Below are 15634 nucleotides of genomic sequence, written 5' to 3'. Positions count from 1 at the left end.
GAGACCAGAGAGGGGAAAAAGAAAGGAGGGAGCGAGAGCGAGAAACATAGGAAAAAGTCACAAAGGGGACAAAGGAGGAACATGGAAGAGTGAGATAAAGGGGAAGAGGGTGTCTAAAGTGAATTAAAGAGGCCTGATGTGTATTGAAGATTACGCAGCTTTAGTATCCAGTGTGCCAACACCAAATAGCACTGACCACGTGCTTCTGAGCTCAGCTTTGGGCACCAGCACTCATACATTTCCAAATTAAGCACTGTTTTACAGGGAAAGATTCACATAGCCTCTACTCCTCAAATAAAACATGAATCCTTAATCCTGCTACTATAGCAACTGATAATTCATTTCCTCTACATGATTCACAGTCCCGTCTGCACCACTACGAGGTCCTGGCACATGATCCATCTTGTCTGTTTCTGCCTTGTAGCAAGGGCCTTCACTGATCAGGCTCATTCGACATGTGCTTCATCTGCTCCAAATGGGGGTGGGGTCGCACACTACTCACACACCGGCGGTGTCGCCCCTAAGGACTCTGGTCAATGTAGTAAAGTGTTTGATGCATCATCTTTCGATCTTCTGCTATCTTCGCTGTCTTCGCCATCCCTGGACACGTGTTTCGGGGTATCACCCCTCGTCAGCAGGGATAGGCCGTGTACTGGGGTTGCCGATGGCTGCTTCATCTGCTCCAGCAATGCTTTAACCCCTCCTATGCTCATGATGAGCTCAGCTCGTCATGAGCTACGGTGGCCATGTGCTCATGATGAGCTGAGCTCGTCATGACCGTTGCGCCGCGCCCACGCGGGGATAATTCCCCTGCTGTGCTGGGCGTTCCATTGGAATGGGCGTGGCCCCCCACCCCCCAGCTCAGCGGGGGAATTAGCCCCGCAGGCAAGGGGGTAACCTCGAAACTCAATCCTTTGTTGCTTGCACCTGATCCCGTTCCATCCATCTATCTATCTCACCTGGTTCTTTAAGTTGTATCCCCTATTTCTCACGACTGCCTTTTGAGGAGTGGCCAGTCATATGCTGGGCAGAAACTGCTGTACCCCTTGACCTTTTTTCACAAGAAGCTGGTTCTACACAATCATGAGTCGTGACATCATAATTCCATTTCTGGTACTCATCCACAGCATGATCTAGTGGTATTAAAGCTGTGACAATATCGTTCCTTATTCCCTAAAACAAAATGTGCATGATATAATATAGAAATCTACCAACTATCTCAAACCCTTGATTCCTAAATCTTACTTGAAGATACTTGCAGGGATTCCTATAATTGCATAATAATGTAGATAAATTCAAAAGCAGAAATGGAACACTCCAAACTTCTCTGATCATACCTTCCTTTATTTGTTTTACAGTTGCTTGGATGGGGCCTTATTGTAACCACTCTCTTGCTGTCTCTGTTGGGTACCTGCTACGCCAGCTGCCGTTCTAAGGTGAGCTACCTCCAGTTGACTTTCTGGAGGACCTACATTGAAAAGGAAAAGGAACACTTCGAAAAGCTATCGAAAGATTATGCGAGCAAGCTTGCGGAACGGAACCTTACAAGTTTTTTTGAGAATAAGGACCCCGAAGAATTTGACATGCCATCCAACAGGGCCTGGGAAGAGGTATCCTCTCTGTATTCCTTCAGCCGGGAGCAGCAGTATTACAGCACCATGCATCGATATGTGGAACACGGCGTAAAATGTATGGATGCAGAAAAAGAGCACGGTATTGCAAAAAAAGATAAGCATGTTAATGGAGAGCAAGAGATAATGCTGGACTTTGTAGATGGACAAGTTTAGCATGCAAATCACCAAGGACTACTTGCACTTTTTATATGTGTCAAAGAAAATGTTTATACAATGTATCTATCTTTGTAAGTAAATCTGTTTATTTCTGGATTAATGTTATTTGCCCATTGTGATAACTTTAACTTTTCAAAAATATTTTCTCTAAGAAGGACCACTCTGCCATGACTGCTCTACCACAAACCATTCATTCCTACTTCCCTTTGACAAATTGACTTCGACTGCATTAAGGGTTAAGAGGAGAAAGTTTCAGAATACTCCTTAAGTTTAGAGAGAATTATTGATAACTCCTGTGGACACATTATAATAAAAGGTCCATGCAAAAGTCTCCCGTTCCTCACCAAGAACTAGGGAACAGAAGGCCTGAAACTGTCCCCCTCCCCTAGGAGGCCAACGATTCCAATTAAGTGAATATAAATATATCATAGAGAACCCTGGGTAACTAAGCATCCTATGCCACCTCTCTGTAGATGTGAAACTGGCCAAAGAAGTCTCTTAGAACCTGTTCCCTCATCAGTGGCACATACCCTAGCGCATTCTGACTCTATTAAAATTAATCAATATCCAATATGTCAGGTGATGCATCAGAAAAGTACTCCCATTGCTATGACAATCACATAAAAGAAACTATATTAGAACACTACAGCATTAAAATGTGCCCATCAAATGATACTCAAATTCTAAGCTTAGAAGACACACAACATCAGACTAAAGATATAGCTAATCAATCGACCATTGATTTATCAGAAATATGTGACATTGGCCTTAAGCCGAAATCTACTTTCATCCCTCCATTAGACCAAAACAATATTGATGATGTGCTGTATAAATTAGCAACAACAGAATTTTAAAATTACATTAAAATCCCAGCCTCTAGAAGATTACAACACGTGTCAAAATCCACAGACAACCCAGCAGTTTTTGAAGCAGTTGGGTGCCCCCAAAAAGCACCCCACTAACTTTAAAGTACCCCACTGATTTGACCAAGCTTGTACCAGAACTCAACTGCAATTGATCGCACATAAGGTATGAATTTGTTATTTACACATCGTGTGTTTAACGTGAACTCTAGTATTAAATAAAATGAGAATGGTATTTAAATCTAGTTCAGAATGAAGCTATTGGTATTCTTTACAGTTACAAGTGTTTATTTGCTATCTTTCATATATCAATTTGGATACATTTGATGCTGATCTAAAACTATCCCCTGATGCAGTGGCCAGTACAAAGTAGGAAAGGCAAATTGAAACATAAAATAGTCAATAAGTAATTTAATGGACAACTGACTTCTATGAGGAGCAAGGGAAGTATGTTAGCACATCAATTGCAGGAAGCAGGTCTAGAACAAAACAATGTCGCCTACAAGATAAAGATAAAGGGATATCTTAAAGTAGTAATTGATAAAATAAATCAGTGTAATACCCAGTTAACTGACCACACATAAAACTGGCAAACATTTTATTACAATGTATTAAATCACTTGAACTAGTCCGAGTGAAGAATGTGAGTGGCCATTTCCAAAGATTAGGAGAAAGTGAACTCATATTATTTGTCATCAAAATTAAAACATTAAACTAAAAAAATGATAACCATCACCCAACAATGGCCTCCATTGTCACATTACTCAGTCTTCAGAACATTCACACCACCTATCATAGCATTACTGACCCAATCAGGCTGGAACACCCAGTCCTCATCTTACTTAACATAGCCATGGCCAGCAAGCTGCATCAAAGAACAACTAAGCAACTTCACCTCAGCACCGAAAAACATCATTACCTTGTCTCTGTGCTGCCCAAAAAGTACTGCTTCAAACCGCCATAATCAATCCATTACTAAAGAAACCTAACGCAAACAGTAAAGACTTGTCAAACACCAAAACTATGCCAACGTCAACATAAAAGCAAAAATCTCAGGACAGCCCTGGCATTGTTGGCTTCTTCTATATTCTACATTGCAAATAAAGTTATGTCTTTTGATCTTGAAATCATGTAAATGTAGCTACAGGATTCCACAAAGATAAACTCTCTCTCCTCTTGGTTGTCTAGCAAGCCGCTTGTCATCTGAATGGATCATTAAACAATGCCTTTGCGAGTGAAAAAAAGATAACAGGCCACTCATTATTGGCAGGAGAAAAGAAACACAGACATATCCATCTTCTTATCATAGGCATAGGAATGGATACCACTTAAGTACCAGTTCTTCAAATGGCTCCTAGATGGAAGTGTTACTGTTTGATAAAGTCAGGCCTGAACAACGCTGTTAACAAACTCAGCAACTGGGGTCCATGACACTCTTCGTTACATTCCATCCACAGGTGAACGCTGCAATAGTTGGCACAGTTACAACGAATATTTAATTTATTTTACATTGAAATGCCAGTGTTGGTTATGAAAGGCAACATCTTCAGATTTTGTGAGGCTGATTATATGATAGGATATTCGCATAAGGTATTTCTACAAACAATAAATCTAAACAGAATTACTTTACACGATCTCTCATAACAGCCTGATGGAAATTCTCTATGAACAAGGAATTTATTTCAATGCACTGAGCTGGCTACGTTCATTTTTAAGTAACCGAACACAATCAGTACATCTCGGTCAATTTCAATCCAAACCCAGCCCCATCGGCTGTGGTGTCCCGCAGGGAGCCTCACTAAGTCCCACCCTATTTAATGTCTATATTGCATCATTGGCTAAAATTGGTAGGAAGTGGGGCATTGGCATTTGCTCCTATGTGGATGACACGCAACTGATGTTGGCCTTGGACGAAAAACCAGAGATTACTAAATCAAAGCTGCACAACTGTCTCACAGAAATGGCCCAATGGATGCACACGCACTGCTTAAAGCTGAATGCAGGAAAATCCGAAATCATAGCGTTTGGTGGTGCCAAACTAGTGTGGTACGCTACCTGGTGGCCACACACTCTAGGCAATGCGCCAATTCCAAAACAACACGCCAAAAACCTGGGCATCATTATGGATGAGGCCCTGACCATGAAGGAACATGTGCGGTCCCTTTGTGGTAAAGGTTTTTCTATCCTGAAACTTCTGGCCAGACTTTTCCTCCAGATACCGTTGGACTGCAGACAATCTGTGACGCAAGCCTTGCTAGTTAGTCTGTTGGACTATGGGAATGCACTATTTGTAGGCATGAATGAGCACCTATTTACATGACTACAGGTGCTGCAGAACGCTGCTGCAAAACTTGTCTGCAATAAGGGGAAGCTAGACTCTGCCTCAATGTGTTTGAAGAAACTGCATTGGTTGCCCATGCGCCAAAGAGCAGCATTTAAACTACTTAGTCACACTCACAAAGCTCTTCACAAAACAGGCCCTAGAACACTTCAGGAAAAGATTGAATTTTATGTTGCCACAAGGAGTTAGCGGTCACTTCAATTAGCCTTTGCTAGAACAAGGCGTATTAAAAAAGTACGGACAGGAGGACGTTCATTCTCCTATTTAGCAGCTAAAAGGTTGAATGAGCTCCCCCAGGACCTATGACTCACCTCTAACTATATTCAGTTCCGGAAAAGATTAAAGACACATCTATTGCCTAAATTCTAAACTACAGCCTTGCAGACTTACCAGGACATTTGCTCTTAGTGCCTTGATATCCCTTGGGATGAGTGTACCGCTCTACAAATAAAATAAAATAAATAAATAGTTGGCGGTTATTCTGAAAATCTGAAACTGATCCTGCTCATCCAAACATATAATAGACCCTCACATTATATGGTTATTAAATATGTGAGGACACTGAATAACTAAATGGAACACAGACTCATATAAAAGCAGGTAAAAAGAGATAATAAAGTAGAAAAACTTTTTTCTGTGCTGCATGTATTCATTAGCTATCAGCTTCCATCCAGGACTACTATAATCTGAAAACATATCTAAAGCATGTTAATTACTGAGTTTTGAGGTATTTGGTGGCAGGGAGGATGTCTAATATGTCTAGTATGTTGAATTTATTAAAATTCATTTCCATGATGGCAAAGAGCCTTAAGCCAAGGAACACCCATATAAGCCCGTCAATATATCAACATAGGGAAGCGCACCCTATGCATTTTTTTCATGCGGTCCAGTTAAACAAATAACAGAAAGCTATACATCAACTTTAGAGCAAAGACCTGCAGCAGTCAGCACTTCACTGTTGCAACCATTATAAAATAATTGTGATAAAGTCTTACGGCATTGGAAAAAATGATGGATGGGTTTAAAGACTGTGTTGTGTGTATGTCTTCCATGAGTTCTAATGCTTGTGAATGCAGAGTCAGCAGTGGAAACAAAAGTCCACTTCCATCCATAAATAATGAACCCCTGTGGAGAAGCAGTGCTAAACCTGGCTTTACATCTCAGCCTGTTACCGGTATCTCTAGAAGTATCCAAGAGCTCCTCTCTTTCTACAGGCTGGCACCTGTGTCACACTCTGAGCTCCACTAAATGCTGTGTCACATCCTTATTACTGGGAGAGTCCGAATGAAAGGGTACCTGCACAAGGTCACTTTCAAGGAATGCTAACTGTCTATTAAAACATTTTTCTGTGTGTGGCGACTACCTAACACCAGATCATTGTTTCCAGTCCTGAACATTTCATCTACAAATCATTGATTTTAGGTGTGTTAATCTAATTAATTCAGTGGAAGCAAAACACAACTACAGTACCCACAATGCAATATGCTATCACACAGAAGTCCAGAACTGGGGGCAGTGTTTATAATGACCAGGAGGGAGATGGTTGAGTTGTTGCAATACAGACTTCACTGTTATATATAGGAAACCGGTATGTGGCAATTAAACTGTTGATGACACCCACCGAACTGGTTCGTATCTGACTGGGTCCATTTGTGCTTTATTGGATCTTAAGTGTATCCGTCCTTAATTAATGTTCTATTTCAAAGAGTAATGCTTGCACAGCACAAAAACAAGGGGAGGTGGGCATTCCCCACAGCATCCACCCTCCCTTGCTGGGGTCTTCTATCCCCCTCAGGGACAGAGACGCAAGTAGCTTGTAGCCAAATACTTAAAACACAAAACCTGCTGTGATGCCACTTTCTGTGCCGGAGCAGACCCAGCTCAAATACTTAAATTGCAAAAAAAAGTGCATGGGACCAAATTGTGTTTAGGCACCCTCCACCGCCTAATTCCAGAGTTGCCAAAAACCAAAGTTACCTACGATTGATTCATCCTCCTCCCTCTTTGTTCTACCACCCTAAACGTTTGTCTCTTTCTCTCACTCTTGCAACCTCCTTTTCTTCCTGCTTTATTTCCTTATCACTGTTTCCTAACTTTCTTTTCCTCCTTCTATCTTCCTTTTCTGCTTTCTCTCTTATTCTGGGTCAAAATCGGATGATGAACAATATGTTCCAGTCCCCAAAAAAGAGTACTTGTGCGAACACAGCAATCACGCCACAAATTGAGCACTGTCTGTCCTGCTTTTGAAAGGGTCCAAGGATTGCTCTATTTGTTTAGGAATTAATTCTGTGACTGCTTTCCCTTGCTTGAGATCCTTGGGACAGCCTTGCCTTTTCGGGAATAGAAAAGTGACCACTGCACTCCCATGGCACTTCTGTCAATATAGTCTATGTTGTCAAATAAACTTCAACCCTTCTGTATCCTTCTATGTTTCAGCAGAATGAAGAATACTGCACCTCGTCCCCTTAGCAGGGTCTCCTTCAGCTAAATGCCTTGTAGAAACTTCCATCACAGATATACATCTGCAGATAAACATCGAAGAATTTCAGAAAAGAACCTGGACCTGATTCACAAACTCATTTTCTGACTTAGTCATATCGTTATGGTCAACATACTTCCATTTATACCAACCAAGCATCCACTAGGGTTTTATGTGATTTCATGGAAAAATGATTTCATTGCATACCATTAATGAGAAAAAATTTAATCTAAACTGTTTAATGGAAATTTTCAGACTGAAGGGCATTTACTTTTTCATAGAAACCAATTCGTAGAATGTTATTTTTGGTCGAAAATGGCCTTTGAATGCTTATTTTTTAAGTGTAAATGCAATGTTTCAGGACTTACTTTCAGGATCAGTATTGTTGGAGGTATTTATTTCAGTGCTTTTTTTCAGGAGGCATGATATATTTATTTAATTTACATTGTCAAACAATTACTGTGGATACTTTTAATTTGTGGATTCATCACCACCTGTAAACACCATGTATCGCTGACCCCTCCCAGCACCTAAACACCATCAAACCCTGCCCCTTAAAACCGCTCGCCACACAAACTACACTCATCCGTAAAGCCTTTTCTCCCCTAACTCTACCCATCCCTGAACCCTAAAAAACCTTCTCCACCCTTGAACACCAACCATCCATGACCCATAAGAACTCCTCTTCACCCTAAACTACTCATCCCTGTACCCTAAAAACCCCTTTCTACATCTAAACTCTACCCTTCTCAGAATCTTTAAAACCCCTCCACCACCCTAAACTCCACCACATCATGAACCCTAAAAACACTTCACCATCCCAGTCACAACCCATAATTAAACCTTAAAACCCCTCACCAGCCCTAAACTCCACACATCCATGAACCCTAAATCCCTTCAACGCCAACAATCCCTGAAACCTTAAAAGACCTCAAACCCCTAAACATCACTCATTCGTGAACCTTAAAAAACACTTCACCCATCTCTGAACCCTAAAAACTCTTTTCCATGCCCAAACTCCAATTATTCCTGATCCCTAAAAAGAAATCACCCCCATAAACATTATCCATCCCTGAACCCAAAAACCCCTCAGTAGTTCTAAACTCAACTCAAGCAAAATGTCATTTTGGCTTTTTCCTTCAAATGATCATTCCTTTAAAATGTTTCCTTTACTTTTTGATTTGTTTTATATTTTCGTTAATTGTATTTCCTTAAAAGTGGTTTTCCATGATTTGGTTTCCTCCAATGTGGGTTTTAAGTTTTTGTTTTTTAATCAAACACATCAATCCACTAGCGGATATCTAATAAACGTAATGCTTTTACTACTGCATAATTGAACACCTTGATTACATACAATTATGTTGTGGTAAATCTCTCTCATGCAGTGGTGGAGAAGTGGGCAGATTGACTTTCCAACCCTTCCCACTACAGAAACGGTTGTAAATTTCCTGCAGTAAAAAGCTGCCACAAATCCCTTCAAGAACAGGAATGGAAATGGAAAACCCCTTACCAAGGGGTCAATTAGGATGGCAGACAGATCGCCACCGCCATGCAGGCGGTGGCGATCCGTCCGTCCGCCACCTATTTCCCGTCCGCCACATTACAATGGCGGGGGGGACCGTGGCAGACGTGAAGACCGTCCGCCGCATTTCCGCCGCGGTCGCCGCAGAAAAGCTCTAATATGGTGGCGGTGTCTATCAGACACCGCCAACCATATTAGGATGTGGTGGGGGCTATGCATTTCCATGGCGGCAATGCCGCCACGAAAAGGCATACGGTCCTTGCTTTGGGGGCCCGTTGCGGGCCCCCAGGGTGAAGGGGGGTGGGGGGTGCACATGGGGGGTACCTATGGTACCCCCCTGCAGCTGCATGCACAATACGGCAGGCACCGCGCGGTGCCTGCCGCTTTGTGCACGCAAATGCACAGCATGCATTTTTAACTTTGCGGCAGGTGCTGCTTAAAGCAGCACCCGCCGCAATGTTAAAGATACGGGATGTGACCGCCAGGGTGGGGGTCACATCCTAATTGCAATGGAGGGAACGCCGCTGCCCCTGCGGACGGTCCCTCCGTCTGCCATCACAATCGACCCCTTAATTTGGTGCGAGAGCAATGAAGGAGTTTCTCCACAGAGGGCTGCCTGGCTGTTCCCAATATACTCGGGAAATATCAACTCTGAAAAACAGAAAGTACATTCCAGTTGTACGCCAGGAAATGTGAATCTCGTCAGACAGAAAGTACTTTCCAGTTGTACGCCTGGAAATGTGAATCTCGTCGGACGTCTATCCAGACATGTAGTGGAATTGTACCTGAATACACAAAACTCATAAATTTACACCCTAGCATATGAGTATCTGTGTAGATTTATGAGTTTTCTTTATGAATCAGGCCCGCAAAATATATTTGAAATCCATAGGCCTTTGAGAACTCAAAAGTAAATGTATTGTTCCAAGGCCTGCAAACCTGCATAGTGTCGCCATGATACACAGTCCCAGATTTATCAAAGGATTGTATTGCCCTTGTGTCGCCCTTGCATCACACATGGTCACGTAAGGAGAACACAATCCTTAAGAGAGATTTACCAAGACACGCTAAGCCACCTTGCGTGGCCCTATGTTTACTTGGTAATTCTGGATTAACACGAGGCAGCGCAAGTCGTTGCCTTGCATTACTCTGCACAGAGAAGGCGTTATATAGGTGCAGTGAGGGTGTTCCCAGATTTACCAAGACAAGTAAACCTGATAATGTGTCAAAATTGTACGCCTTCCTGATAGATGTGCAACGAGGGGAAATATGTGTATTTCTCCCTATTTTTCGCACTTTTTAAGTGTACTGCATTCCTGTTCTCTCCCCTTGTCACAGTACAGCGAAGCAAATTGTCTTGTCTTGCACTGCTTCAAATAATGATAAAAGTGGCCCATGGTTTCTTCACTCATCGCAAGGAGAACGGGTAACAAGCCACTATCTCACACAGAGCAGGAAACCCTTGCACAGACTAGCATGAACACTGCATAGCTGGGTCACAATGAAATCTACTTGAGATTATGTGAGTTGGCTCCAGATGATTTTACGCTTGCTCCTGGGCGAGACTATGTGTGACTGTTTTGACAGTGCATAGTGTTCAAAGCCCCACTCTCCTAGGCGCTGCCCCTTCTCCCCGGTCACACAGTGAATGTTATTTTAAAGCTGGCAACTGTGTTCTACCTTGGATTTTTATTTTGTCAGTTCAATAAGAGATTTCAGTACTCAGAGTCTTTGGATTTTTTTCAATTTTTTTTAAGTTAGCACTTCACGTCAAATTTCCACAGCTTTTTAGTACTGCTAGTATTAGATGTTATTTTGGCTCAGTGTATGGTGAACAATTTACAGATCTTTGAAGGACTGAAGATTGAGTCTACCTTTCTGGATTTTGGAATTGTGACATTCATATCACTGCACATGGTCACATGAAATGTTAAATCACAGAATCACTTTAGACTTGATTACCAATGCTCAACATTTCTTTTCACACACTTACATAGAGAAGTATGTGTTGATTGAGAAATAAACATCATAAGTCTGCATGTGGTGGATTTCCTTCAAGCAGACCATTTAAGTTATATTCTAAAATGGTGATTTAGTATTATTTTCACAAAGTGGCAGTAAATATGGCCATTGAAATATCTACCTACTCTCCTATAGAAGAGAAAATAAACACAACATTAAGTCAAACATACTGTAGGAAGGTGGAGTATTATGTAGTGGTGCTGGTTGGGCTTCACTATGCAATACTATCCCAATACCCCAAAGATGGTCCTTAGATTCCCAACAAAAAATCCTTAGCTCAGCACCGGTATAGGGGCAAGGAGTAGTCAGGCTTTACTAGAGGAACATGTGTTAAGCATGTCAGAGTACCAACATATACAATAAGTAATTGACATGCCTCAAAAGAAATCCAACACCAATTTATGAAAATAAAGCAGATTTTTATATCAATGTAGACACCAACTTTAAGTCAATCGGATAAGCTCAAACAGAGTTATGGATTTTAGAGAGAAAGTAAATCAGTGCAATTTAACACTACAGAATTTTAGCATTGTAGTCAATGGTAAAACGCACTATTGACACTCTGTCACTTGCAGGTTGAGTCATGTGTATCCCACTGGGTGTTAAAGTGATGCGGGTCCTAGGACCAAGCCACGACAGTCAGTTTGATTTTACCAGTTGCTCTAGGAGACCGGATGCAGAGTTGTCCTGGCTGACCTTGGTGCTGAAGGGGGAGTCACCTGTAAGCTGATTTTACAGCTTACACAGTGCTGGTGAGAAAACAGATCCAAAAAGTTGGCAAAAGGCCCCTGCTGTGGTCAGCTGAAGGAGTTGCGGAGTTCCTTCAAGGTGCAGCATTGAGTAAAGGTAGTGGATGCCGGAATAGCCACCAACAAGCTTCGGTAGCTGTAAGGTCAACAAGAAGTTATTTTACTTTCCGGAGGTCCTCGGGAAAGCGGTAGCTGCCTAAAACTTGCTGGAGGGCAAGACTACATTCCCACAATCCACTGGACCATCTACTTTCGGGGCAATCCCTTGGAGGGCCCGATGGCCAGTGATTCTTTGTTTCGGGTACATTGTTTTTACCTGCAGACTGCAGGGGACTCGTGCCACTAGTCCATGGTAGTCTGGAGTTTCCTTTGGCTCTCAAAGGGATGCCTCTGTCCAGGGCCGGACTGGCTACCGGGCAGTTAGGAATGCTGCCGAGCTGCTGCCTGATTTTACTGCAGTGGAGGCTGATTTCGTCCATGGAGACCTGCGTGTGCTGCGAAATACTGAAAGCAAAACGAATTTCGTTTAGCTCACGCAGGTCCCCATTAACGATATCACCCCCCAGCTCAGCAGCATTCCTAACTTCCAGGTAGCCAGTCCGGCCCTGCCTCTGTCTGGGAGAACCGGTCTTTCATCCAGGACGAGTCATAGTTGTGCACTTTCCGGATGGTAGCCACAGGTGCAGAGTAGCATGTCTTTAGTTTGGGCAACTCCTGTTGTCGCAAGTTTTGGGTCTCTTCTGTGTCTTTTGTTGTAAGTCAAAGCAGAACGGAGGTTCTGGTGCCAGGGGTACCCTTAAATCCTAGATATGATGTCGCTAGGGGTGTGATTGCTATTGGCCAATGGGTTAGTAGTCCCAGCAGCTAATACGCCCCTGAGGTGACTACATCCAGAGGGTGAAGGAGAGGGGGGCCACCTTTTCTACCCAGAACCCTCTATTCTGCCTCTTTTAAAAAAAGGCAGAAACCTTTCTTAGCTAAATAAACGAGGTAGCCCAGCCTAGGTGTGTGGTTAGCCTTCTGGGGTGTTTACCTCCTGACTACAGTCTTGACCCTGTGCCTCTTGGGAACATACCAGACCAAACTGCCAAGCCAGAACCTCCCTGGACCGGAAACAATCAGCAGGGGATGCCAGTTTGCCCGCTGAGGCGAAGCGTAAATGCTGGACGCTGCATAGTGGTGATAATTCCCGGCAGTCTGCTAGCCTTAGTTCATTGATGTTATTCCATGGCAAAATGCAGGCACTAGCACAGTAATGGTAATTCCTGGTAAAATGCAGACCTTGACACAATGGTGGGGATCCCCAACAACAAGCTTGTGGTGGCACAATGGTGGTAATTCCCGGAAAATGCTGGGCCCAGAACAATGGTTGTAATCCCTGGCATACTGTGGACAGCCATGTGATGAAAGTGCACACTAAAGGCTCAAATGTAAATTATTTTGAGTGTATTAAAGTTCAGGCAGAGAAGAACCAGTGAACATAAGTAATGGATATCTAAGTGTTTATTTAGGTGCAATTTGCACATCAGTGGTACCAACCAGTACAGCACACTACTCATATAGCTGTTAAATCAGATAGCGCACCCCACGCCACCTAAATACTGTTATGCACCCCACCCGAAAGTGCCAGAGAGGCTCCTCAGACACCGTACAATGGACTGCTCCACACAGCCCCTTCTCTACTCGAATGGGCTGCCGCTAGCACAACAAAAACCATCTATCTCCCCCTCGCAGGACAGCTAAGCCTGCCAGCAACCGCAGTGCTTATGGTTGACAGAAATGGGTGACCATTACCCTGGGGGGTTCTTTTGTTCAGCTACACAATCTTCAAGCGGCTGTGGACTGCACGACCCTTGATGTCTTTCTGTATTATTGGCTAGGAGGTGCCTGTAAACAGGTACACCTCTCCTTTCTCTGTGGGCCTGCAGGCCTTCCAGCTTTAAACCTATTCCTGACATCGTTCCCTCCTAAGAAACTCAATATGTGACTATACAGCACCATGCAAACCATGGCCCCGATCGCCACCCTCCAGGCGTTGGTGGTCTGGCGGCGCGAGCTTGGTGCAGACATCTCAGCGATATTGCTGCATCCACACTAGCCCGCTCTCCCCTAACTATCGGCTCCCTCTCATACACATAACATTCCATCGTCTGCTCTACATCACCCCTATCTGACTACATAGAATGGGCTTTATAGAGCGCTTTTAATGCACGCAAGTCAGGGAGAAGAAAGTTGGCTTCTTGTACTTAGCGTGGCACTGCCCATCCATAGCGAATTACTAGAATCAACTATTGAGAGAAATTGAGGAAATGACGGTCACTGTGATTCCACAACAGCTTGTGGTGACGCTCCTGAGGTATTTAACACTGGCGGCTCCTTCGCAACAGCAGAGGAGTGTTGTCCCACTGGCTCAGAGCAAGGAGCTGGAAAATAAAATAATTTTTTACTATTGTTTTATTTTTCAGCTGCTGGCTGAGCCAAGCGTGTGCGGGGAGGGACGGGGCAAGGCCATGGGAGGGAGAAGGAGTGCAGTGCCCTTATAAGTGCACATGTCAGTTTGGCCGGCCTAATAAGGCCGGCCAAACAGACATGCGCAGTTAGGTTTCCCCAAACCAGCTGTATTTCAGAGCTGGGTGGAGAAACAGCTCAGACTCCCTGTGCCTGAGCGAGCATTAAACCAGCCCTCTCAGGTCAGAGCAGGGATTGGAAGGGGAGTCTCAGGTGGTGTCCCAGGGACTGCTGGGAGCAGAAAGCAGAGAAGCACCGAGGTGGCCAGCAGCATCAGGTACATCTCTTTTTATTATTATTTCCCTCTCCTTTCGCTGGTGCCCCGCCGCCCACCACTTTTTATTGCCAGCAGCCACGACTGGTAAATAATGTTCTCGTTGGCGTCTGCAGGCTTAACGCGATGCTCCTATTACTAGCTATGAGGTGGGTGGTTATACACAGTGGGCATTCCTCTGTACCCACTGTCCATAGATAGTTAGTTGACGCTACCTTTTGTGAAGAACGACTGATGAGAAGTGCTGCAATGGAGAACTATGCCCAGCCCGACTGCGACAGGGTGAGATGACTTTATGCACCCAAAGATGAAGGGGCCAGACACTAGAGTCCCTTTTTAAACTGCCATAGTGGAACTCTATACACCTATGGACTCTGACACCTAAGCCTCCGTCCCTTCGCTCCCCCCCCCAAAAAGTAATTGTGTTCGGGCTCTGACTTATTATCTGTAACCCTCAAGTAACTATGTGCAAATGTTTGTATGTTGCAGCTGTTAAATGTATGGAACATGTCAATAAAAATAACTTTAAAAATAAAAAGGGCGCAGGTTGTGTTCACTAGCTCTAGATCTAATAATATTTCCTATCCCCACTACAAAAGGGCTGTCATTGGCCTTTTATAGCACATTTGCATACACAGAGTACCAGCCAAGCAGATGGCATGCTTGGAGGTCTTGACTGTTCTTGGCAGTACTGTGGAAGTAGCCAGTGACCAAGAGGGGGCATTTCCACTCTGAGTGCCCCCCCCCACCCTTGGCAAAGGGCAGAAGGAGAAACCCTGGTGTTAAATGAGCAAATATGCTACAAATATGCAGAGCTTCTGACTTATAAAGTGCAGTAGCAACTTGAAGCAGCCTGGGTAAAGTTAAAACCTACTGAGGACTTTTAGTGGCAGCAGCGCATTGTTCTCTACGTTATGAGAGAGGCCCGTGGTCCTTTTGTGCTATCGACTCCACATAAACGTTGGTAAATCAGGATGACCACAGAATTTCGTTACAATATGTGTCTACTGCTAACCACCCATGTAACATCTTTTGAGTTGCGACATCCAATTTCTTTATTCGCACTTTCCAGTTTGTTCTTTATCA

General features: G+C 43.6%; 2 protein-coding genes across 2 annotated transcripts in view; one reads left to right on the top strand and one right to left on the bottom strand.

Annotated features, from left to right (window-relative positions):
• The window catches only part of CALHM5 (calcium homeostasis modulator family member 5), a 43164-nt gene extending 40266 nt beyond the window's left edge, over positions 1–2898 (top strand). The window contains exon 2 of the mRNA XM_078649157.1: positions 1359–2898. Within this exon, the coding sequence (XP_078505283.1) occupies positions 1359–1787 (429 nt within the window). The 3' untranslated portion in view covers positions 1788–2898. The remainder of the gene's footprint in view (positions 1–1358) is intronic.
• TRAPPC3L (trafficking protein particle complex subunit 3L) overlaps positions 1–15634 on the bottom strand; it is a 503087-nt gene that overhangs the window by 175114 nt on the left and 312339 nt on the right. The gene's annotated exons all lie outside the window — the stretch shown is intronic.

Source organism: Lissotriton helveticus, chromosome 6 (genome assembly GCF_964261635.1).
Source record: "Lissotriton helveticus chromosome 6, aLisHel1.1, whole genome shotgun sequence".
Taxonomy (NCBI): domain Eukaryota; kingdom Metazoa; phylum Chordata; class Amphibia; order Caudata; family Salamandridae; genus Lissotriton; species Lissotriton helveticus.
This window is presented reverse-complemented; position numbering and strand designations above follow the sequence as displayed.